General features: G+C 37.1%; 1 protein-coding gene across 3 annotated transcripts in view; it reads left to right on the forward strand.

Moving 5' to 3' along the window:
- CCDC148 (coiled-coil domain containing 148) overlaps positions 1-27288 on the forward strand; it is a 163893-nt gene that overhangs the window by 53966 nt on the left and 82639 nt on the right. For all 3 annotated transcript variants that reach the window (XM_087920172.1, XM_087920171.1, XM_087920170.1), the window contains exons 2-8: positions 3566-3626; positions 5608-5729; positions 16488-16591; positions 17073-17146; positions 17967-18121; positions 19728-19823; positions 19914-20095. In XM_087920172.1, coding sequence (XP_087776298.1) covers positions 3572-3626; positions 5608-5729; positions 16488-16591; positions 17073-17146; positions 17967-18121; positions 19728-19823; positions 19914-20095 — 788 coding nt within the window. In that variant the 5' untranslated portion in view covers positions 3566-3571. The remainder of the gene's footprint in view (positions 1-3565; positions 3627-5607; positions 5730-16487; positions 16592-17072; positions 17147-17966; positions 18122-19727; positions 19824-19913; positions 20096-27288) is intronic.

The raw sequence follows: 27288 nt of genomic DNA on the forward strand, positions 1-27288 counted from the left end.
TTACTTTTTGCATCTACCTAATGGCTCATGCAATATGACTTCAGATGAGCTATTTTAAATACATCAATAAATACAGATTAGTTATTGGCCTGCTCCATCTGGGAAAGACAGCAACCTTTTTGTTAATGAAGATGATGGCATAGCCTCCCTGGAAAATAGCACACAAAATAGTTGTTGTTTTCACTGAAGTTCTTTTCAATTGATAAAATCAGATATTTCTTTTGGCTAACAAATGACTGGAGTTATATAAACAAGTTAATCCATACAAATTTAATTTATTTGTGCTCTTTGGTGGGCTTATATAATAACAATAACTTTTTATGAAATGCATTCATTCAAATTTTTCAAAATGTGTAATGCTTTGCAATTCTCTACATGACAATTGTAGAATGTATCTATTTGGTTTAATCAGACTTAAGGTCTATTAATTTTGTGGGTTTATTTATTTAAATAATCTTGTGAAAGCTATAAGGATATCCTACAAGCATAGTAGGATCAGGTCCCTTAGAGGACTAAGTCCAAAATTAAAAAAGGCCAACAACTTAGTTTTGAGGGTGGTTATTTCTGAATTGGCTGAGGTGTGTCGAGCATTGTGGTATGTCAGACATGTGCAAGAATATATGCTTGGAATGATTTTGCCATGCTAACTATTAACATGCTAGCATGTTGTTAACATCCACTTAAGAGCTAGTATAAATCATTTTCTTCCCACTGAAATGGGAGTAAAAGCATTGAAAGGGGCTGGGAGAGAAGGGGAAATTCAACCTGCTTCTTTACCCTGTTATTCTGTAGTTGGAAGGCTCTAGAACTGGTGGAACTTTGTGCTTCATAGGATAGGCTTGCCAAGTTAGAAAAGGTCTAGGAAAACCTAACTTCATGTTATTGTATATATTGATTATACTATATTTGTATAAGATGCGACAAAATTCTAACGAACTCATTTTTATGTGAAAATAACATAGGATAGAGAATTGATCCCTAAGGAATTGTCAGGCCCAAGAAACCAGGAGCCAGGATAGAGTTCAAAAGCATTGTGAATATTCTCTGCTACTTATATCCAAGAATCTGATCTACTAACAGCCAGTGCCAATTGGTGCGAAATAATAGTCAAAGGACTTTAAGTGGGGCTGGACTGAGGTCACTTTCCGAGACATAGGGACTTCGACAGATGATGCATTTGACACGCCCTCAGGCTCCTCCTGGTCATCTCCTACATGAATACCAAACCCTCTAGTAAAGTTGTGGCATCTCTCAAAACAATACCTTTTGGAAATAACTCCAGAATAAAATTCCAAACCCTTTGGAATGGACATTGATATCTCTGTTTAGCTTTCCTTGTATTGTCCATCAAGGTGACTGGCAACTTGGTTATTAAGCAATGTGGTGTGTAAGTGAAACCATGATTGTGCTTATGATCTTACTGCAGCTTTCCATTGCTTCACAGAGTGACAAAGGATGTGAAAGACTGGTTGTAAAGTTACTTTTTCATATCTTCATAACTACAAACATCAGCTAAATATGGACTGCCTATAGTCGTTGTTATCTAAGAACCATGGGATAGAGATATTTCTATCTAACTTAGCAAGTTGTTAAAAAAAATTGAAGATTTGGAATAGGCCATAAATTATCAAATGATAGAATCCAGAAAGGAGTTATTTTCCTTACCCAAAGTTTTATAACAGCCAGCTTAAAACAGGTGAAACCAAAACTGCTTTAAGAAAAAAAAATATGACATATTTTTTGCCAGACTACTTACATTTCCTGCCTATTTAAATTAATTATGGCAGCAATTTATCTCATATGTTCAAAAAATATAATATACAACCCAGAGCAATTCATAAATGAAAAAATACCTGTAATAAACAGGTCAAACTTCTCTAAAAAATCTGCTATAATCACAATAATCAGAGGCGTAGAGATTTAATCTATAATGCTTTCATCAAATTGGTTGCCAAAACCTTTTTCTGTGTTAGTGCCTGATATATCAGGTCTAACTACTTGAAAGAGTTCCACAGAAAACTCAGTGTGGATGCACTGGAGATGAAAAGGTAATGGGTCGGGCGTGGTCTATTGCACCTTTTCAATGCGATGACCTTAATACAGATGCTAATCTGTGATCAATCTTATTTCTCCTGACATTTTTCACTATTGCTGATTTAATCTAGATGGAATTTAGTCTATATTAGTCTATAAAGATTATTCAGAAGCAGTTGCATTAACCGTGTTAGTCATTCATTTAACCAGCACTTCCAGAGAATCACAGCTGAAATGGTAAAAGGAGTTCATGTGGTATAGCTGTTAAAATGTAAGGATTAGAGCCAGGTTCAGATCTATCCTCAGCTATGTAACTATGTAAACTCAGTACGTCACTCATATTCTCCTAACGCAAACTATTCAAAAGGGATGTTGGACACCCCCCTCTCCAAAAAAAAAAATTGGAGGAGAAATGCTATCTTGGACTTCTGGAAGAAAGGTAAGGTAGAAGTATATGAAACAAGCAAGATACATGAGAGCAAGTAGAAAATACCCACATTGCTGTAAAATAGAGTTTTCTCTTAGTGTTCCAGTCCTGCTGATATTAGGATTGCTGCCTTGATTTTGTTATTTCAGTTAAAATATGGATTGATAATGCTTAATAGCTTAAATAATAAAAATGGTTCAATAGGGTGCTCCATGATATACACATTGTACAAAACAAAGTTTAAGAGGGAGGAATATGCTTAGATAAAATAAAGCTCTCAGCCAGGTATATCCAACCCACATCCCAGGGGCCACATGTGGTCTTAGACAGCTAGTAATGCTGCTTTTAATATTAGTATATGATTTTATGTTATACAACTATATTTTATCTTTTATATGCGGTCCAAGACAATGCCTCTTCACTCAGTGTAGCCCAGGTAAGACAAAAAGTTGAGCCCCCATGGTATAGGCTGTTAAAAACTTTTGGGATATAGGTTTTTGACACATTAGTCAGTATACATGTTACTCTGAAGATTTGTAAGGTTATCGGGTGCTTAAATTCACTAATAGAAAGGAATCCATATATAAGACTGCAGTGTTAAATATGGAATATGGGAAGATTTAGTTTCGTACTTTTTCCCCTTCTCTGTGTACAAGTATCTTTATAGCTTTTATTTAATCTTTGGAATTTAATATCCTTGTAAATTTTGTATAAGGTTCATGATTTTTATTCTCAAATGGTTGAATCCTTCATTACTTAAGGCTGAGATCTTAGGCAATGTGTATTTGGTTGAAAGCCTTACTGGATTCAGTGAGAGTTTGGGGCAAATAAATATTAATAAAATCAGACAAGAAATTTTATAAAGTCAACAGCCTTTATTAGAGAAGTATAACATCACATTTGGCTGAACTTTTAATAAACTTTGTCCATTATAAAAAAAACATAATAAAATGTATGTACTCTAGACAGCTAAAATAACTGTCCTTGGAATAGATTTCATAATAATAAGATATTCCTATATAATAAATCCCCTTACAAAAAAAATCAAGTGAATACATTCAAAGGTGTCACTTTTTGACAAGTAATATGTTTATTTTTCAACAGTATAAGATGAGTGAAAGAGATCTTCAAGGATTTATTACAACTCAAAGAAATAGCAATATAGGTAATTTTTTAAAAAAACTTTTGATTGTTCTCTTTTCAATGTATGTATTTTAGCTTTCCTTACAATGTGATTAGTTATTTTAGTTACACATAGATTACAGGTAGACCTCAACAACTATTCATTCGGTGCCTGTTTGAAGCTACGACAACACTGAAAAAAAGTGAATTATGACCATTTTTCACAGGAATGTTGAAACATCGTGTGATTAAAATTTGGATGCTTGGCAACTGGCATGTATTTATTGTGGTTGCAGTGTCCTGGGGTCACCTTTTGTGACCTTCTCACAGACAAAGTCAATGGGGAAACCAGACTCACTTAACATTGTGTTACTGCCATAACTTAACAAGTGCGGTGATTCAGTTAATAGCTGTCTTGCTCAGAAATGGGAGCTTGGAACTCAATTGTGGCTGTAACTCAATGATTGCCTGTGTGTAGAAATTATAATTTGTAAAGTTTGATCTACTGAGTTGATTGCATTTTATGCAAGTGCTTTCTAAACTGCCAATAGTTCTTTTGCTCTATGGTGGAAGTGAAATATTTTTTAATAATAAAAGTTCAGTGTTGTATCTAGCACTTCAAAAGACTTGGAGCCATTAATGATTTTGTTGTACTTCTATAGAGCTTAAAAATGAAGGAAGAAGAAAAGAAAAGTCAGGAGGGAAATAGTGTGCCCAAAGGAGCTGATTTCCAAGCAATGTGATTAGATTTACACTCAGTCTTAAATAAATTGTTTGCTGATGCAGGCTGGATAGTATATAAAAATGAGTATAAGGACATATGTTTGCTATTTTCTATTAGCATGTTTGGCAATTTACTGCCTTAAAATAAAGGCTGAGATTGCTAAAATAATGTGCTTTGTCAGAATATCAAGATGTATAGTATTGACATTATCAGATTGGAAAAAAAGATTCTGAAACATCATGAATTACATTTATGAGAATTCATTGTAATGCATCCTTAAGTAGATACGTTGGTATAAGTTAATTTTCTTTGAGCTAGTCAGAACCAATTTGCAAGACTGATTATCTGTAGGCTACTTCTTTTCTATTAGATGCTTTCCAATGTATTTTAGTATGATGGGTTTCTTTAAGGCATGTGTTCTACTATTGATTGGATTGAATTTTCGTAATGCTTAACACAGATCTATTTAAAGCAATGGGATGAGTGTCAGGGCATTTAGATTTAAGCATGAATAAATGTGGATCCAACTTTCTTATCTTATTCACATAACGTGCTTAGGTAGAACCAAATATTAATAATCTAAATCAGGGTTATACAACATTTCTTATTGGTAGGGGTTGGTTGTTCATTTTAAAGTAAAGGGCCTAGAAGAAGTGAAATAGAAATACAGCTGAGGCGAAGCAAAACAAAAATGCCTCTCTGTGAATGAATTAGATTTTACAGTTTGGGTTTATTCAACATAGAACTTTAAAATATTTGGATACTAGATATCTATAATTATGCCTATAATATAACATCAAAATTGAACAATTGTTGTGTTATCATCCTCAGGTCTTTGGGGTGGGCAAGGTCACAAAACTGAGAATAGACAGACAGCTGCATGTAATCTATAAACCACAATGGCCTATCGTTGATCTAAGGGGAAAGTGTTGTTGTCTTTTTCCCCCTGTTTCAACTGGACATTTTTATGAAGTTTAAGTGGATTTAAGTTTTAAGTAGTAAGCAAATGATTTAAGCAATCAAATTAAAACCTGAATGTTTTGGTTGGGTAGGTTTTTTCTGCATATTTTTTTCCTACCAAAGAGTACTACTTCTTATTTTGTATTTGTAACAAATTTCCATCATTTTCATGGACTGCAACTTTGTTTAGAAAAACAAACTGTATAGATAGTGTAAACTTTCCTCTTAGTTATAGTTTAAACTATAATTTTTATTTTTGTTTACTTCAAATGTCCTAAATTTCTTACAATGTAATGTTTAATTTTATTCAACAATCTGAGTTATTTTATGCCTCTGCTAGACAATTTGGTTGTTCGTGTGAAAAATGGCCTCACAAGTTCAAAGTACAAACCTGTTGATTATGAAGAACTCTATGCAATTACTGAAGCGAAGAAATTACAGTCTGCTAACATCCTTTTAAAGGTAAGTATCTATAAATCATGATGGATGTTATATGCAATTCTAGCTGTTCAAGAAAAATGTTCTATAAAAATCTAGTGTGTAGTAGCATTCATTAAAGTATATCCTACTAGACATTAGGCAAAGTATGGATGAAAACAGGAAGTCAGCAAAGATTGCTAATTAGTAACAGTATTAACAATTGGATTGTAAAACTAGCTGAATCTTTTATCAACAGATCTGAACTTGTGCCATTAATTAGTTATTGATGCTTATAGAGTATGTGCAATTTGTGACTGCCACTTGAAATTTTTTTAAGCCTTCATTTTCTTCTATTTACTCAGTTGTCTTTTTTATCCCTCTGTTTGAAGCAGTTTATAAAATTATTAGCAACACAGTAAAACTAAAACTTTTTCGAATTATGATTGGCTTCTGGAGACTACATGGACATGTAGTTCAGCTATGGAGATTTGGCAACAATATGAATGTAGTTTGCCTTGTCTCCTGTGGAGGAAAGCAATAAAACATGTATCACAGAATTCAAATGTTTCTTATGTACCTGCATGCAGTATCACAGTGCATTTATGAGCTTGAGTTTGCATTGTGACATCATAATGAACATTTCAACAACAGAATCTCCTTCCTTCCTTCCTTCCTTCCTTCCTTCCTTCCTTCCTTCCTTCCTTCCTTCCTTCCTTCCTTCCTTCCATCCATCCATCCATAAACATTACAGAGATAATTATTTCTGGGAAATATAAATGTATATGATTTGTATGGCCTGGCATATAAGCCCAATCAACAGTAATGTATTTAGCAAATCATAAGTAATAATGTTACTTAAATTCAATCTCTCTCAGCCTAACCCGGTCTGTTCCAAGTTAAGGCAGCTACTGCTAGTAAGTATTAACTAGCCCAAGAAAATATAACGAAAGAATTTTCAGCACAAGAACATTGTGACATTTGAAACTGCTTCCTTGTCACTGTGAATTGCACATTTATCAAAGATAAACTGAATAAAGAGCCCAGCTAGTCACTGGTCCATTTAATCCAGCTTTCTATATCACACAATCATTGTATTGTGGAAGGTCTCAGCATTCAAAATGACAGGATTGTGTTCTTGTGAACAACAATGTTACATTTAGTTGATTTATTCTTAATATTTACAAATAAATGAGATTTGCCATGAAATGCTGCAGCACAGATTGATCCTGTTCAGGGTGCCATCAATAAACCATATCCTTTTTCTAAATACTCCGTTCGGTTTCTAGGTTTCCCTTTGCGCTTCCCCTTTTAAGAATCAACCAACATGCTGTGCCATATTGGGCAAGTCTGATTTCTCATTGGTCATTTTTGAATTGTTTCTTCCCTAGCTTCATTTCCTCTTTACAAAAAGACTTTTTTTCCTCGTGCATTTGGAAACCTGAGCTTGTTCATACCTGCTTTTTGTGCAACGACAGTGCTGGTTTGACTCCATGAGGACCTCCACTGATTTCACAATGAGTTAATAAGCTGTTCTAATAAGCAGCTCTTAGGTTCTGTTTGATATTTTGCCCCAGCTTTTCAATATAGAGGAATGCTTAAGTAGCTTAAAATCTGAACAAGCTATAATTAGCAATCACAATATATGAGGCAGTCATGTTTCCATAACATGGAGAGATTGGGTTGCAGTGGAAATGAATGTCATGTGAAACAGGGAAAAGTTTGTCCCTTCACTTGAGTAAGAAACACAATTACCGTATTTCCCCATGTATAAGCCACCCCTTTTTTCCAAAATTTTCAAGCCCAAAAAGTAGGGGGGTGGCATATACAAAGCAGGTACACTTTTTATACGTGAAAAATGCATAAAATAATAAAGTAGGAATAAACTGGTTTTCCAGCAGTATGCTATACTGTTTTGTAAAAAATTGTACGTGATGATACGATTACGAGTGCGAGTACGCGATAGAAATGCATACGCTAGGCATCGGCCTGAATGCTTCGTTCCTACTCTCGTTCCGATCGTAGATTGCTAGCGTCGCCGCACCGCTTTCGGCCTCATGACCGAAGTTGTAGATCTAGACGCGAATTTGTTTCTTTGTAAATTTTCTTTCTTTATAACTTGTTTCTCTAATAAAATATTTTTTTCAAAACTTCACAGTCCAAAAATTGGGGGGGGTGGCTTATACAAAGGGGGTGCTTATACATGGGGAAATACGGTACCAGGCAACTGCTGTGATTGCTTAGCTATTACTGTGTTTCTCCAACAATACAGCCTCCACCAATAGGAAGGTCCAGCATGTTTTATCCGCATAAAATCAAATTAAGCCGCTCCCCCCAAATTAAGGCCTATATTAAACATGCGAAATGGGGGGAATGGAGGGGGGCTTGCCGTTAGGAAGTACTTTTGTTGCATACCCGGATATGGTACTGCCTGTGTTGACTTTGGCATTGGTGGGGCACTTCGTATCGGGAGACCTTCCGCCATCGTTGCTTTCCCTTCTCCCTTGCTGCTGCGGCGTTTAGAGCAATGCCGTGGCATTTGGCGCAGCCAGCCAGGGCTCCTCCCTGCAACCGGAGCCCGGCGGAGTCACTTGGCTTCAGGCGCTCCTGTCACCGCCTTCCTTTCGCCTTCAAAGGCAAAGCCAATTTTTTTTAAAAATGACACCCTGCTACCAGTACGACAAAGCCTCCCCTGCCTGAGAGCGCAGCCCAACTCCACGTGGGGAGGCGAATCTCCCAGGGCCGCAGCGCAGGATCGGCCCACCCCGGGAGAAGCACCCAGCTGCCATCCCTGCCTGGCGCTGGGCAGAGTGTGAAGAGCTTCTCCTGGGGCGCCCAGCACAGCTGACAGGCGGGCCCTCGTGCCCGGCGGCGGAGTTCTCGCCAAGGCAGCTAGCGTCTCCCTGCTGGACCCTCTGCTCATCCCGTCAGGGCCGTGCCAGAGCCCTGCGGGCTGGGCAGAGCCAGGAAAACAAGCCGCAGGTGCACACCTGCCTGCCAAGTGAAAGAGCCAGGCTTGGCTTCCTTCCCAAGTCCCTCCAGCCGGAACCCAAAGGGGCCACCGGGAGAGGCTGCCCGAGGCAGTGATAGCGCCCACCCATCCGTGGACAGGGTAGCAAGGCGATGGCCTGCGCTGCGTCCTCCTCCAAGCTGAGCTCCACTGAGTCAGCACCTCTGCCTGATGCCCATTCCACTGCAGCGTTTGGAGCTGCCGGCGCATTTGGAGATGTGTGGAGATGGGGACGGGCTGGGCGAGGGGTGGAAAGGACGGGTGGGTTCAGGCTCTCTCCGCTGGCCAGGAAAGCAGCACTCTGCTGCCGGGAGAGCTCTGCTGGCAGGAAGGAGGCCCCGCCTGTCAGCTGCGCTGGGCGCCCAGGTGAAGCTCTTCGCACTCTGCCTGGTGTCAGGCAGGGATGGGGGCTGGGTGCTTCTCCCGAGGTGGGCCGATCCTGCACTGTGGCCCCAGGAGATTCACCTCCCCACGTGGGGTTGGGCTGCCCTCTTGGGCAGGGGAGGCTTTATTGTAGTAGGGCGTCATTTTTAAAATAATTGGCTTTACCTTTGAAGGCAAAGGGAAGGCAGCAACAGGAGCACCTGAAGCCAAGTGTCTCCGCTGGGCTCCGGTTGCAGGGAGGAGCCCTGGCTGGCTGCACATGGCTGCTCCAAACGCCGCGGCATTGCTCTAAATGCCGCAGCAGCAAGGGAGAAGGGAAAGCAACGATGGCGGAAGGTCTCCCGATACGAAGTGCCCCACCAACACCGAGTCAACCTCCAAGCTGTCGCTGCCTGCCCCCCTGAGGATGCGTGGGGGGGGGGATGAAGTCACCCCCCAAAAAACAGCCTAGCCATTTTTTCGGGGGTCAAAAAAAAATAAGGCCCGGCCTTATTTTGTGAGAAACACGGTATGAATTTCAGCACAGCAATCTGTGGGGACATATGATTTAGTTTGCAGTTCTTTGTGTATCCCTGCCAGAACTCTTGCTGCTGATAACAGTCTAATCCTCTTAGGAACGTCCCTCTTCTGCCAAACCAGCAGTTCTGATATCCAGAACTTGAGTGCCATTCAAATGCACGATACTTGGGTATTAGGAAAGTGGGAGGCTGCAGATTACAGCAAGATGTGTCACTTTCTCAAATGGAGTAGCTGATGGCACCCTTCTCTGTGGTTTTCTCTATGCCCCACCCTCTTCCATAATACACACAGCCAAAATATATATTATTTTGGTGCCTGAGGCTGAAAATGTCACCTCTCTGGATATTGGCAAGAAAAACTTTACTGTAGTGAATAGAATAGAATAGGACAGGACAGGACGGGACAGAACAGAACAGAATAGAATAGAATTCTTTATTGGCCAATTGTGATTGGACACACAAGGAATTTGTCTTGGTGCAAATGCTTTCACTGTACATAAAAGAAAGGATATATTTGTCAAGAGTCAAGAATCATAAGGTACAACTCTTAATAATAGTCATAGGATACAATAAGCAATCAAATCATACTAGGAAACAGTCAATATAAATCGTAAGGATATAAGCGACAAAGTTGCAGTCATATAGTCACAAGTGGGAGGGGATGGGCGATAAGGAGTGATGAGAAGATATTATAGAACATTAAATCCACTAGCTTCAATATTAAAGAAAAGTCATATCCTAACACTTCTTTGGTTCTAGTGCAGGGATGTCAAACTCACGACACTTAGTCGTCACGTGACATATCGCAACTCTTCCCCTCTTTGCTAAACTGGGGTGGGTGAGGCCAGCACGTGACACATTCAGCCTGCCGCCACCCATGAGTTTGACACCCTGTTCTAGTGTATGTGCATGCGCGTATGTGTGTGTATCTGTCTGCCTGTTTGTCTGTGTATCCATATCCATATCCTGTTCCTGTTTTATTTACAATGGATGCAATTTCTTAAAATACTGTACCAGGTACAGTTAAGTGGCTCTTCCTATATGGCTGCAAAAAAAACTATTTTTGAGTGACAAGAAAGAATAAAACAAAACAAAGCAAAACACACAAAATGCTACCCTCTAAGGGTAGTTTTGTTTCATGTTACTGACCCTATCAACACTGTTCATTTAGCATGAATACACTGAAGCCAGTATTTCTGAAAATTTAATTTACTGATTGAATTTAACTTATTTTACTGATTTGGCACTTACAGGGACAAAGAGCAAATTATTGTTGCTTTATATAATCAGGAAGAGAATGGGAGCTGCTCTATTTTAGAATAGAAGAAACTGGAAGCAACAGTTGTTTTCAAACACATGCTGCTTTAGAAAAACTTTTTTAAGGATTTCTTGTTCACATATTTCTAGCCTTCCCCGTTTCATTGCTCATGTGCCTGCATTTTTTCAACCAGCTATCTATATGATTCTTCATTTTCAGTTATTTCACATTCCCATTCAGTACGAGATGATTCTACAGGCTATTCGCCTTTTGGAAAACTGAGAACACAGTGGATTCAACAATGACATTATCTATTAATAGGTGTAAAAGAGAGTTAGGACGATGCTAAAATATAATGATGTATTAAAATAATCTGTCTGGATATATATTTGTGGTGAATTGTAAAATTCTATTGCTTATTGCTTTTTCTTGGAACCGAGAGATATAATTTATTACAGTTGTACGAGATCTTCCTTCCCATAAACCTTTCTGTACACAGAATCACTAATTTGGAGAAATTCACGCCGAAGCATGGATGCTGTCGAAGTTTTAAGGGACAGGTCAAAATGGGGCTGTTTTGCTGCATATGAAGCAAAATGTGTTGTTCTTGGCAGAAGTATGTCAGGTGTTCTTTCTGTTTTAATGGCTCTGATTGGAAGATCTCTTGCTCTTGCACTTGGGTGTAATCTTTTGAATTCTCCACTCTGGCCAAATTCAGTGGAGGATACCAGTCATATGCCTGCTGCTGTTGGTTTAGCTAGGTAGATGGAATTTTGAAGAATTTCAGGAGTATGTGGCACAGTAGTGAAGATAATCATTGGAGCAGTGGTGGGATTCAAATTTTTTTACTAACAGTTCTGTGGGCGTGGCTTGGTAGGCGCGGCAGGGGAAGGATACTGTAAAATCACCAGTCAGAGGTGGCATTTGCTGGTTCTCCGAACTACTCAAAATTTCCGCTACCGGTTCTCCAGAACTGGTCAGAACCTGTTGAATACCACCTCTGATTTGGAGGCTGACTAACACTCGAGTGAATTATGAAGGGGGAAATGGTTTCAATAGACCACTATTAGCACCAGATGGTTGTTTTAAATGGTGTCTTGGTGACTAGTGATAAGAACGTGGTTACATGCTGGCTTGCTTGTTTTAGAGGCAGCCTGCAATAGTCCAATTCCATTTTATATAGATTTATAAAAGAAAAGAAATCATGTTAATTCAGTCTCTATATTTTATGCAATTGCTCCATGGTAGTTTTGAGAATATATCTCTTTTGTCAGGATTGAGATAGTCAGCTTCAGCGACAATAATTATGCTATTATGAAAGATCAGCATTATCAGCCCCTGATGTTCCAAACCAATACCAAGTACCTGAAGAAGCATTCACACATAAATAATAAAAAAAAATCCAAGCATGGGAATTTCTCCTATTTCTGATGTGTAGCTCAAGTACAAAACTAACACAGCAGGAAATTCTGAGGGAGGAAGGAAAACTTATACCGTTGCATCTTTTTAGGGCCCTATTGAATGCTGTTGCTTTTTCTAGATATTCTTTGTAGGAATGTTCAATGAATGGATTTTGTTTCTATTGTTTTCTTTTTATTTTCCATCACTTTTTGCTTTTTTCTATGGACCATTGTGCCCTTTTCTTCCAATAAACATCCATAATACAACAGCAGAAAAAGACCTACACCCTACACAGGAAGTCCTCAACTTACAACAGTTTATTTAGTGACGATTCAAAGTTACAATGGCACAATGGTCAAAAGTGACTTATGACCATTTTTCACACTTACGACCATTGCAGCATCTCCATGGTCATGTGATCAACATTCAGATGCCTGGCAACTGACTCATTTGTAACGGTTGCAGTATCCCAGGGTCAGGTGATCAGGTTTTGTGATGTTCTGACAAACAGAGTCAATGAGGAAGCCAGATTCACTTAACAACAGTGTCACTAACTTAGCAACTCCAGTGATGTACTTAACAAATGTGGCAAGAAAGGTCGTAAAATGGGGCTAAATTTACTTAACAAATGTCTCACTTAACAACAGAAATTTTGGGCACAATTGTGGTTGTAAGGAGGACTACCTGTATACTTTTTTTTAAATGTGCCTTTATAATAGATAATAATATTGTTCACTGAATTCATGAATCTTCTCTCCACAATGGCTACAGCATCGTAAGAGGCATCCATGTGTTTTCCACTAAAAAACAACTGAAATGGAATTTGGAAGTGTGCTATTTCAGAAGCCGTTATATCTTTCTGCACTGAGCAAGTGATATATAAATAGTAATTAAATATATATAGGAAACCATTCTTGGTTTTCAGAATCAATAAGATACTTGGTGACTTAAAATGATGCTTTTATTGTGCATGGAATTTGATAGGATACCTAGATAATATCACTTTCATTGTTAACTCTTGATTTTTCCACTTCTCTTTCTTTTTCTACTTTGCATTAAGAATCCATTAAAGAGGGGAAAATGAAGCTGCTGCACCTTGTCTGTTATGGTATTAAGAACCTTCTATTTGAAAGGATTTACAGATTTTGGGAATACGCCCATAGAAACTAAAAGATTAGTTCTTGCAAAAAGAACAGCTGTGTTATTGAAAGAAGTGACAAGGGAGAAAGGGTACAATGAATATTCCATACATTTTATAATTTTATTCTAATGATACATTGGATGGCAGATACTATTTATCAATGAAGAGCACATCTCTTAATAGTTCATTTTTCACTAATATTTCCCTCAAGGAAGCTCTGTGTGGTTGAAAATATGTTCCAGTGTAGCACAATAATAAAAAAGAGGCCTTTTGTAATAGAAATCTGTAGCAAACATATGAACAGTGATACGTAGTTAGGGGAAAAGTTTTCTAAAAATGAAACCAAGAGCATATAAAATGACAGATGGAGACAGATCATCCCTGCTACCTGAAAATAAAGTGTGGAAAAATGCAATCCATTTTGTTTCTGTAAAACAAACACATATTAAAGCGGTTAATGATCTCTTGATCATATTTTAATCTTTTTTTTTTAAGATTGAAATAAAATAGCATTGTATAAAGGAAGAATGATACACTGTCTATTAAGTGTTTCACCTCCTGATAACTGGATAAGGCTTTTGTAGGTAATCTTCAACTTAGGACCACAACTGAGCCAGAAAATTCTGTAGCTAGGCAGCACAGTTATTAAGTGAGGTTTGTGCCCTTTTACACCTTTTCTTGCCACAGTTGTTAAACGAATCACTGCAGTGGTTAAGTTAGTAATACAGCTTCCATAATGACTTTGTTTCTCAGAAGGTCACAGAAGCCGATCACTTAACCCTGGGTCACTGCAACCGTCATAAATAAATGCCAATTGCCAAGTGTCCGAATTTTCATCATGTGACTGTGGGAATACTGCAACGATCTTAAGTGTGAAAAACAGTCATAGGTCACTTTTTTCAGTGTCTGTTGTAACTTCAGAAAACTCACTAAAAGAATGGTTTTAAGTCGAGGCCTACCTTTATTTTTTTTGTCATCCCAAAGAGCTAATATCAATAAATCTATTTCTTATGACAAATAAATGCCAGGATGATGGTAGTTACGATAGCAATATAGTCTGAAAGAAGTATTCTACCTTTGTTCACTAAATGGAGTATGGAAAATCTATAGATTCATTGTTGTGAAGCAATGCATAACAATTTTATCTCTGTGAAAAATAATAATTCTTAATAAGCTGTGAGTTCTAACTGGGTTGTCATAGGGATCCCTTCCATTCCTGTGAATATAAAGGCTTTCCTTTGGTTGTCTGGCTATAGATGCATTGTAATTTGTGAAAATATTTACTACAGAAATTAAAAGACTTGGATCAAGCCAATTCTGCTATTAAACAATTCTATATAAAAGCAGATTGTTACAAGAAGAGGGACATTAATTAGGCAAGTTCTCATGTACTCCCAACCATTAAACCATTAATTTCGCTATGATTGTGGAAGGAAGTTTGTGTAGAAGAATTTGGTGGATATGAACTCTTCTTTCCCATCGCTATCTGTTAGAGAAGCGTGAGTTGATCCCTCCTAATGTTCTTGCTTGGAAGCCAAAGTAAAGTAAAAGTAGTAATTTCTTTCTGATAGTGATAAGTTCTGGTAAGTTGTTTCACAACAGTTCTAGGAATTGGTTTATTTTTTTCACACTGTATTGTATCTCTACCATTCAAAATGAACCCAGGACAACAGTATTCAAAGTTTATTATGGAGGAAATGGAATTTTAGTGATAAATAAAATTGAAGGTTTTTGCTCTTGTTCTTTGGATCATATTGCCGATGTTTTGCCCTAGGTAATAAAGAAATGGTTCAGATTTAAACACCTGCTGAAAGACTTTGGCAAAATTATATGATTATATTAGGAGTTCCATTCAGTCATATGGAAATTTAGTAATATGCAAGCCGGACTTTTATTTTGCGTAAAGTACCACCAAATTGTTTGAAAAATCACACATTACTAATGTGTAGATGGAGTATTTGATTTAATATATTGATCTAGCCATTAGTTAATCTGTTTTGGCTTACTGTGATACATGGATTAGCTTTTGTGGTTAATAAACTACAGTTTATGACTTAGTGTGTTATGCAAAATGTATCTCCATAGTTCAACTACATTATATTAAATCAAATCATGACTTCATATAGTGTGTGCACTCTGCCTAAAAGTAAGAGTGTAGGCTTAGCCTAGTACAGGGGTCGGCAACCTTAAACACTCAAAGAGCCACAAAGGTTCTAACCGGAAGCCCCCTGTTCAATTCTGGAGCCAACCAGACTCTATTGTGGTTCCCCCACCATAGAGTCTCTTCCTAGCATGGCGTCCTTTTTCCTCTACCTGTCCTAACCGAAAGCCCTATCAATTGTGGAGCCGACCGGCAACAGGAAGCCACAGCAGAGGGATGAAAGAGCCACATGCGGCTCCAGAGCCACAGGTTGCTGACCCCTGGCCCAGTAGTTTGTAATTACCAGGATCAGGCTTCTTTCATACAAAAAATCACTTTTGATTCTCCAACATTTTTCACTAATCTAACTTAGTGAAAAAAGCTCTGAGGGTGTTAGAATTGCATAAATGCAAATCAAAAAATTACAGAGTCTTTCTAACCTGACAGTTATGACCTCATGACTATCAGTTAATTGCACATTTCATTTCTATATAGAATAAATAAAATATAGAAAATAAATGGATTTCCATCCATTGATCTAGGATAAAAACTGCAATCTTAAAAACAATACCATATTTGGTATATATAATTTTGTTTATGTTGCTTATTTTCTGTAACTGGGCATATTTTGCGGCTGCTAGAAAATGAGATAGAGGTGGTCAGTATATACATTATCCTGGTTTCTTGAACAGACATCCTTTTAATAATAGATACTGTATGAACCATTGACTTTCTTTTAAAATCATTTAAATGTAAGGTGTTTTAGAATATATTAATGAGGCCCTTTGGCAAGGGCATAATCTTGAAAGACAGTTGAAGATATTAAATAAGTATTTATGGAACATTGATTTTCAAGGACAATCAAACATAAATCCTGTTCAAGGTTAGCTATTTCTTCATAGAAGCCTCAACATTTATTATTAATAAAATATCTTTAAATCTTGTACCTAGATTAAAAAATTACAGCATGCTTCAAGAATGAACAAGGAACACATGCTGCTGAAACGTCATCGCCAAGTATGGTGGAAAGAGCACAAAAGATTGCACGAAAACAGGTAAGAAATTATATTAAAAACTTAATGAAGTAATTGAAAACAACAAGACTTCATATGCAGAGTCTGAAGGAAAGTGATTTTTTTAGATAAGAAAATCCTCAAATGAACCTGAAATAGTTGTGCTATTAATCTATGGAACCAGAGAATGGGGAAAAAACAACACTCTGGGGAGGAGAAATAGATCTGATTGCACTCAGAGCTCAGGTGTGTGTGTGTGTGTGTGTGTGTGTACAGGGAGGAAGGGAGGGAGGGAGGGAGTTTCTATGTACAGATTTCAAGCTGGCCTGGAAAACTTTTAACAGGCTGATTAGATAGAATTAAATCTGCTTCTAAATTCTGCTTATTCTGACTACGGTTAACTACCAATTGAGTTTCCACATGAAGGAAGAATTGGGTAAGACCCCAAAATGTGCATGCATGCAGACATTTGGGTACCAAATAAAAAAGTATATTTTACCTGACCTGAAATGTTTAATTGCAGGCAGAAATTAGAATCTGAAATTCAAGTATTCTTTGATGAAGAAAATGAATGTTTTTTCGACTTGTGGGATTTGCGTAAGTAATCTGTCAGTTTCTGGATTAAACTAAATGGTGCAGTTACTGATATGGAGAGAGAAGCAGAATGTAAGGGTTAAGAAGGAGAGTGGATAAAGAACAAAAGATTTGATATGTTTGCGTTTTTCATCTAAGTTCCCTTAAGAAGAAACTTTTCCTCTTCAAAATAAATCCAGTATCAGCTGACATGAGTATTGAGTGAGCAGTCTTTGTTTTTTTCTATGGACTGTTGTGCCCTTTCTCTCCAATGGCCATCCATAATATAACAGCAGAAAAAAGCCTACACTCTATATAGGTAGTCCTTGACTTACAACAGTTTGCTTAGTGACCGGTTTGAAGTTACAACCGCACTGAAACAAGTTACTTACGGCCGTTTTTCATGCTTATGACTGTTGCTGCATCCCCATGGCAACATGATTTACATTTAGATGCTGGACAACTGATTCACATTCATGGCAGTGCCTTGGGGTCATGTGATCACCTTCTGCAACCTTCTAACAAGCAACATCAATGATTCACTGAACAAATGTGCAAGAAAAGTCATAAAGTGGGACAAGGCTCACTTAACAAATTTCTCACTTAACAACATACATTTGATCATAAGTTGAGGACTACCTGCACTATACATACCATACTATGAATATTATATTGTGCTCAACCCTTTCCTTTTCTGGGAAGCCTGGGTTTCTTATTCTTTTCAGAGACAAAGAAGAGAAAATGTAAATTTCCTTTTCTATAATATAAGCTATTATTTGACAAATTCTTATTAATTAGCTCTTTAACCGAGCAACACCCCTAATTTCTATTTAACTTTTAATAGGATATAAATTAACAAAAGACTTGGATACATTTCAAGCAAACACAGTGCAACCTGTCTGGCAGCTAAGGGAAGATTTAAGGTACAGAGTATTAGAAATGCAAACCAACTGCAAAAGTGTGGAATATCAATTTAATCCAGATGCTGTTTTAGAAGAGGTTAGTAATTCAGTGCTTCTGCATACCATCTTTCCTCCTATATCTTACTGTGGATGATCTTCTGTCCTATTATTGCATTTGCATTATATTTGCACACTTACAGAAATACGCTGTTCAGTCAAGGTATGAAATGTGATACAGAACTAATTTCAGAATCCAGATTCTTAAAACTGTTTCTTTTCTCCCCCGACACTTTAATCTTGTTTTATGTTTGCCATGTAGATAGATAGCATGCTATTGGACATAATTTTCTGCGCTGTATTTTCGAATGCCATCAATCACTGCCTATAGATTTGAGATTGGTCACCATTATTATTTTTTTCCTGTGTCCACAATGGTAAATCTTATGATCCTCCAAACAAATTATAAATCTCATCCCTCCTATTGCTGGTCGTGTTGGCTAGCTGATGGGACAGATTTTCTCACTTCTGTCCTGTTTCATATCCACTCATTCTTTTCAAAAACACTTCAACTTTGAAAACAAATTTCCAAAAAAACAAATCCAAATCAATTTAGATAGTGAATTAGATAGTGAATAAAACATAGGTTTTGGATTTTTATATAAAATGGGCAAACCTTTTGGGATGGAATACACATAGATATGTAGAAATAATCTAGTTGATGTTAATGTTAAGGCTGCCAGGGGTGAAATTCAAAATTTTTCCCTACCAGTTCTGTGGGCGTGGCTGTTGGCATGGCTGTGGTTGTGGATTTGTATAATAGTAATAGCAACCAGGGGCGATTTTTTACAGATCCAAATCGTCCCTACCACCTTTCCCGAGCTGGGCCAAGATGGTTGAATTTCACCCCTGGGCTGGCTGTTAATTTACTATGGAACACATAGACTGAAATTATAACTAACTAGAAATAATTAGATGTATAAATAAATCCATATATACAATAACTTTTTATTCTTTGCTTTTCTGCGAACAAATTATATAGCGTTTTTTCATGGAAAATCAAACTACATGCTATAATTCAATCTGTCTTGTTTGTTAAAATCTTGATCTGGCCTATACAAAATAAACTGCTGTACCTTCATACAGCAATTTCTAAAGAATAACATTTTTCAGTCCAAATGTATGAAAATAGGAATACACATAATGTTCTCTGTGCATCTGGTTGGATGCCTTAATCTTGGGATTTTCATAGACTCAAATATTGATCTATTTTAGGAAATTTTGTCTGATGCTAATCATTTTTTCCCCTTTGGACTTCGCTTCAATGTATTCGATTCAGACTAATTTGATGATATGCTACATTTACAGATTTAGGATTTTCATATATATCTGCTTACCTTATTAATAAAATAATTAAGAAAAAACCAGAAAAGTTTGGGATATAAACCCAGGTCCAATTCCCACTCAGGCCAAATCTAGAACTCCGACCATCTAGCTCTTTAAATTTGACCTGTTTTATAGCATTTTTGTGGTAACACAAAAAGGGATAGCTTTTTTGCATTATACATGAATTCTTTGAAAGGAGATACTGTAGAATAAGAAATAGAATGAATCAATGAGCAATCTGCTGTTGTGTCAATACACGGGACCACATTTACAACGTTCAGTGTTCTTTAATTCATTAATACAATATTTCTCAAAACTAGATAGAGTTTGTGAAGAAACAACAGAAAGCAATTTTGGGAAAGCTTCATCTGGAGAGAATAGCTTTGGAAAAGGAGCTTGAGGAATTTATAGATGAAGTAAGTTCTTTGGTGTGTTTTTTTTAATGATTTTTAATTATATTAGCAAGTATGTGGCAAATGGTTCCAATGTCTTTATTTTTATTATAGGCCCTGGCATGTACTTTAGAGGAAAGGACCACATTTGTATCTGAGCTTCCACCACAGTTATTGGAGCTGGAGTGCCCATATCCTGATCTGAAGGCTTCTGTGCTTACTGAATTTTATAAACTTGCAGATGACTATTCTTTGAAGATCCAAGAAGCTGATCAAGACTTAAAAACCATAGCGAGGTAATAGAATCTCAATTCATGTTTGTTTTAGGATTAAGTAAAATGTTTTGGTATTGAAATATTCTGCTATTGCAGTTGCCTTTACCAAGGGAACGGGGAAGGGGAGATGCCCTGCTGAGCCATCATGCATAGTTCACCTTCTCTCCAGCTCAATGGGATTAAGTAGTCAGTAACTATTTGCACAGCTGAGAGAACTGCCTCATTCTAAATAGCTTGGACTGAAATAATAAGCAAAATGTTCAAAGGAGTTGAAATACCAGTCACCTATCATAAAATCCTTGGTGGGTATAAATGTAATGTCCCCCCCGCCCCGTTTAATAACTTATTTTTAGTCAGAGAAAATTGAACCTGTTGATATATTTTGAGCAGTCCCCACAGCTAAAAATACAGAGTCTTTCCTTCTGTGAACCTGAATTTATTGGTCTACATGGTTTCATTGAAATTCTTACTCAACTGAATCCATTTAGATACTATGGCAGATTCAGGGACTTGGAACACTAGAACTCAAACAACCTTTTATGTCAGGAAAGCTGAAATTGGTTGGTGGCATGAGGGCCAATGCCTCCAGCTGTCTCACTGAGCATTTCTACTGCCTAGCCCTCAGTCTCTCAAATTCAAGAGATTAATTGCTGGAATAGTTTTATGTTGTCCCTGTGGTCTTTCAGAATCAAACCTTTGATAATCCCAGTTAAATTAAAAAAAAAGTGAAACAATAAATTTCAGTCAAACAAAACAGAAGTGACACTTGTATTTGTGAATTTCAACTCAGAGGAGTGACTTGGACAATTTTCTTATTTTGAACTTACAAAAGAGATACTTATGAAGGAGTTTTTGAGAAAAATAAAGAGAGAATGAAAAAAATAAGATTTTAGGACATTACTTAAAAGAAATAAACATAGACCTTTAAAAACATAAAGAAGGTTTATAAAGTTTGCTTATTTGATTCAGGTTAAAATGTTTATGTTTTTTTTCTAGCAGATTTTAATGGATTTTTCTTGACTAAGACTGAATGAGGAGGCTTTAACAAATTATTTATAGATAAGATATGGAAAGAAGTGATTTTTGTTACATTTTTAGAGAAAGTGATAAGGTATGATATTAAAATTGAAAGAAAGTGTTAAATGTGTGAAGGGGTTTCTGACATGAAGTGAAGTTGATAAGAAATTAATTTGTGGGACAATATTTGAAGGAATTAAATTGCATTATATTGTTTCTGGTATCTCTTAATAGAATTATTTTTTATTACATTAGAATGATGAGGCTTTAAATTATGTTTATAGATATAAGATGTGGGAAGAAGAGATTTTGTTGCATTTTAAAAAAAATAATAAGTGACTGTGTAAAGGAAAATGGAATTGATTTACTTGTTTAGGATTAAATATATAGTTATTTCTGGTAACTTTTAATGGACCTGCTGATAAAGATTGAATGATGAGTATTATTTGCTAAAAGGTGAAATATGGTATGAAGAGATTTTTGGTTGAATGTTAGAGAAGGTGATAAGTTACTGAAATTGTATTTGTCCTTCTATGTGTGTCTGTCTGTACCTCTTCACCCCCTTTTTTCTCTATGTAATTTTTTTCTTTTCCACATTTTCTTTATTATTTATTCATAAAATTTATTGGCTACCCATTTTACCATAGGTAACTCTGGGCAGCTTACAATACAGTTAAAACATAAAAAGTTGAAATCAGACATTAAAACCAAGGACACATGGGGAGGGCAGGGCGGAGTAGTGGGGTAGGTGGGATCTATTATTACTTGATGAACACCTCCATTGTGCTGTTCCCCCACTGGGGCTCCAGGCCAACTGGCACAGCCAGGTCTTTAGGCCTTTATGAAAAGATAGGAGAGTTGGGGCCAACCTCACATCAGGGGGCAATATGTTCCAGAAGGTAGGAGCAACAGCAGAGAAGGCCCTCCTTCTGGACCCCACCAGCCAGAATAATTGCTGCCAGCATGAGTGGTACGGGCCAGTCCAAGTGGGGTGAAATAGTCCCTCAAGTAACCTGGACCCATGCCACGAAGGGCTTTAAAGGTGATCACTAACATTTTGAATTGCACCTGGAAGCAGACTGATAAACAATGCAGCTTGCAGAGCAGTGGTGTTGCAGGGCCCCCAAAACTGTCCACGTTGCCACATTCTGCACCAGCTGTAGCTTCTGAATATTCTTAGTTTCAATTAGTAATTTATCTTAATATTCTTAAGTAAAAGTTGTTATAAAAATGACGAAGTTTGGGGAAAAAAAGATTCTTGCCCCAACTTATCACAACTATTGCAAATGATGTTCTTAGCATATCTGATACGAGGGCTTCAGTTGAACCATTTTTTTCCTCCTAGCACACTATGTTCCACATTTTTTTTTTAACCTCTGCCCCTGCCCTCTCTTTAACTTCAAGCTAGTTTATCAGCTCCCTGGGATCCCTATGACTTTATCTATTACCATCCTTCCATTGCTGTCATTTTCTCCACCACTGGGTTACACTATAGCTGTGTTTAAGTCTGTTTTAGTTGATCCTTTGTATACTTTGTTTCTTTGTACCTATGGTTTGGGTGTTTATATATCGTTCTGGTTTCTTAGCCATGAGGGTCCTTTGTTTTATATACATATGTGTGCACCTATCCATATCCTCGTATGTGTATTACCCTGCCTTTTTGTGCCTGTGACATGGGTCATATACCACAATAATATGGATTGTATGGGTTTGGTTTAGTGCTACTGTATGAACTCTGACATTCTGGTTTATAAAACTGTGGCTTTAGCTTAGAATTATTTGAGAACACAGCAATTTTGATTTAATCAATAAGCTATGCCTAAATACCCTAAGCCCTTATTTTGCAGAATGTATAAATCAGGGTTTTTTACATTAGTGTTGGGGTTCTTATCTTAAAGAGGAGGAAAAGAGAAAAAGAAAAGAAAAATACACCTGTATCTAGCAGCCTGGAAGAACAAGCAAGGCAAAGGGGAAACCAAATCATGCTAGGTTCTTGACATGCAAATATTCCAGCTGAAAGTAGGTTTCAACTAAGGCCATCACTCAAAAAAAAAAAAAAATAGAGATAGTAATCAACATAATATGGACGCTTTGTTTGAAACAAAGGAGGTAATTTTAAGCCACTCATTCTAAACATATGTATTTGTATTCACTGATGCTTACTTGATTATACTATATTGTTTCTATGACTATAAAGCCAGTAGTTTGGTCATACCCATGATCATAATGGAGGTCTCCTTGGCCATTTTGTGAGTAGAGTAAAATAGATCAGTCAGGGAGCACTTGCTTTGCACGACTAATGTATGTGATAGAAAAGGAGAAAGCACTGTCTGAATTCCCGAATAGCTGCTGCTAGCCAGGATAGTAACTGGGATATCTGGGCAAAAGGAACTTCATGTAGTCACTCATTTTGGAGGCTTTTTCAGACTTTCCCTGCCCTCTTCTTGATTTTCTAATTATCTTGCAAATTCAATTTTCATTGATCACACTAAGAATTGGGGGAAGAATTTTGCATTGGTAATTGCTGTAGTGCCATGGCAGAGGATACTATTCTACTACTATTCATGGGAGATAGAACTACCATTCTATCTGAAAACTAGAACAAGGGACGTGTTATCTCTTTGTGCAAGTATGGATCCATTGTGCCTCTGTTTGTACACTACTGGCACCATACAGAGCACAGAGGATTGGACTAGGCAGGTTGCTGTGGAAAGTACCATCATGTTAGGAAGGATATTATCCCAAATTGACATGTTGGGCTTTGTTATTGTAGAAGGTTAATCTGAAGAAACGCGGAGGGAGGGGAAAATATGCTTGAATGTGAAACACTAGTAAACTTCGGAATGCCATCCACTTTTCAGACAAAGTGAGAGAAATGCTTTCTATGTGCCTTAAATTGATGGTATTTAATTTCTGTAGACACTAATGCATTTCATAGCTTTGTTTTTCTCAAAGCATATAATCATGTGAAAAAGAAAGTACACCCCATTGCATTTTTTGATCTTTTCTACATATTTCAACATGCAGCTGTCTGATCTTCATTTCAATAATATTGATAGATAAAAGGGTTATAAAAATATCAGGCAGTATTTATATTTTATAATTCATTGTGTGATTTAAATAAACATAAATGCAACTTTTGCATGTGGAAAAAGTAAGTACACCTCCACACTTATCACTACCTCAAATATCTAAATATTGGGTCAGTGCAAATGATTAGAACTTTGTTAGAGAGAATTTGGGAGGGATTTGTCTTATGAAACTTCAGACACTCAGTTTGATTTGCTCTTTGTTGTTGAAGTGCTTGCTATCTCCATACCAAGATCAAAAGGGTACTTTGAGGCTTCAGAGTGGTTATAGATGCTTACAAGTCTGGAAAGGTATTTTAAAAAGATTGCCAAACGATTGGACATCGACCATCCCACTGCCCGGAAGATCATCTACAAAATGGAGACGATTTCAAATGATTGGCAAGTTGCCCAGCTAGCCCTTCCCAGTTCAGTCTCTAAAAATCTCAAAATTTCATCATGTAATCTATAGGTAATTCTCCTCTATTGATGACAAAGTATATGAGTCTATCATTAGAAGCGGCACAACTTAGATCAACATAGAAAGTGTGCCAGGATAAATCCTTTACTGCCCAGAAAGAACCTCAAAACCTGACTCCTATTTGCTCATGCATACCTAGGCAAAGTCTAGGAATTTTGGAACAATGTGCTCTGGGCAGACAAGGCAAAGACAGTTATTTGGCCACATAATCAGAACACATGTTTAGCAAAAACCAAAGACAGGATTTTATGAGAAGAATTTGACACCAAAAGTAAAGCATTTTGCGGAAAAATTACAATTTGGAGCTACTTTGCTGTGTCAGAACCCGGGCAGCTCATCATGGTAGAATCCAGTGTGAATTCTTCATTGTACTAGAAGGTGCTAAGGATAGCATGAAGCTATTTGTCAGAATATTTAAAGCTGAACCGAAACGGGACCTTCTGTGACAAAACTCCTTTTTTATGACCTTATAATCCCTTAATTCAGGGAGAGTCAGAACAACTGAATAGAGCTGAGCATCTACTGGATGGATACCCTTCTTGATACCATGCGGAGTTCCCAGCAGATATTGTTTCTTTGCACCCTAGGAGAGAAACATCTGCCACTACCTAGGATTGAACTCTCAGTCATGCAAGTGGGAGGCGATCTCTTCATCACTAGGCCACCACACCGCTCAGGATAAGTCCATTAAAAATGCTGGAAAACAAAGAAATGGAGAGTCTTGGAATGGTCCAGTCAAAGTCTGATCTAAACTCTATTAGGATACTGTGGGTTAATTTGAAATGTCCAGTACATGCAAGAAACCCCTCAGATATCACACAGCTGGAAGAAATTTGCATAGAGGAGTGCGAAAACTTCTTCCTTGTTAGTGTCAGATTAGTAGACATTTATAAGAAATTTCTGCTTGAGGTTATTTCAGCGATAGCCAAGTACGATCAGAGCAAAGATATTCCTTCTTTTTCCCAGAAGGAAATGGTATATCTGTAAAAAAATTTGTCGAATAAATTATTGCAAAGTCAATTTTTCATAGCATTTTTGTTGAATTGCATCACCTTTATCATACTGCTTCAATGAATGTAAAAATTGATATTCCATTTATGTTAAAATTTGCAAAAGGTGTACTTTTTCACATTACTATATATATTATATAATATATGAAATTTATTCTTGAGGGAATATTTCTAAAAAGAAACCATAATCTAGCAAAATGAAAGATACCTCATTTTTAGACAAGTTTCTGATAAATTACTTTATTTTCTACCCTGGTTGTCTCATCTAATTATGAATTTTTAACAGGAACTTTAATCTCTGGCAGGAAATATCATGTATTGTGGTTCAGAAATGAAAAATGAAATATCAGAGGCATCAATAAACTTGAGCATTTTAAAAAAGTCAAACTTGTAACACAGTTTTGTTCTGGTTTGCTCAGAAATAATTCTGTGTCCTGTGGGCATTGCTCCTGGTTAATGTATGTGGGATTATAGTCTCTGTTTACTTAGAAGATGTTCTGCTGAGATCAACAGGATGTATTTTAAACTAAATAGGATGGCAATGTCATCCCCTTAGTAGACATTTTCACTGATGTCAGTGTAATAAAAATGATAAACAAGTTGCCGGTAATGTTAAGGGATATGGCATTTGGCTTAGCATGGTGGATCCTATTGCATAGAGAAAATCCATTTTTAAACTTGAACAGCAACAGATACCTGGTGGAAAAGCCATTTGCATGTAACTTTGCTGTCCCCCTCCCTCCCCCCAAGATTTTAATGGATCAAACCTAAGAAGATAAATGTACTTACAAAACGAGGCAGGAAGGGGAAATTTGACCATGTGCCCTCCCAGTTTCACTTTGGCTTGTAAAGTGCAAAATAATCTTTATCAGTGGAATTTAGAACCCTAGAGTTTGAAGGGGCCATTTGGGCTATTGACTCCAACGCTATGCTCCATGCACGAATCCAGATTAAAACTTCTATAACAGTGGAGGTGACTGTATTTCTCATTGAGAAATAAGAATTTTTTTAGGAGAGCATGAGGAGTGCAATTAGTGTCTATGACTAGATTTAAAAAAAAAAAAAAGCTTATAATTCCAAATTTCATTTTAGAAAAGGCTTGAAACATTTTGATGCTTCAAAGAAATCTGTCACTATATTATCTGCAGAAGACATCCTTCATCCATAAATGGTTCATTGTTGTTTCCAAGTAGACCTAAGCAGAGTCTGAGCAGAGTCACCATGATTCAGCTCTTTTAGGGCAGAGGCTGAAGCCTTGGAAATAAAATATAGGGCAGTTGGATATAGCCCAGTCCCGGGGGCTATGATTTTGCCCTGAGATTCCTCTAAGAAACTTGTTTTATTCTTCTCTGGAATCTCAGGAATCTGTTTGGTGTTTGTTTGTTGTTGTTTTTTGCTACCTTAGCTGACTATGGAATATTAAGATCTCTGTTTCATACTTTGGCTTTTTACGGTATGGCAAAGAGGACAAGTTAACCAGTTACAGCCATCTGCCAAGCACTGTGACTCCTTTGGAGAACAAGGCAGGGATGCAGCTGAATCCTGTGCCAGAGAATAAACGGAATCCGTCACTTTCTTGGTTATGGATTTCTAGGCTGTTTTCTATGAAACTGTAGACATTCTATTGGGTTTTCCGAC

The sequence above is a fragment of the Pseudonaja textilis genome, chromosome 1 (genome assembly GCF_049901715.1).
Source record: "Pseudonaja textilis isolate UNSWEBS1 chromosome 1, rPseTex1.2, whole genome shotgun sequence".
Classification (NCBI taxonomy): domain Eukaryota; kingdom Metazoa; phylum Chordata; class Lepidosauria; order Squamata; family Elapidae; genus Pseudonaja; species Pseudonaja textilis.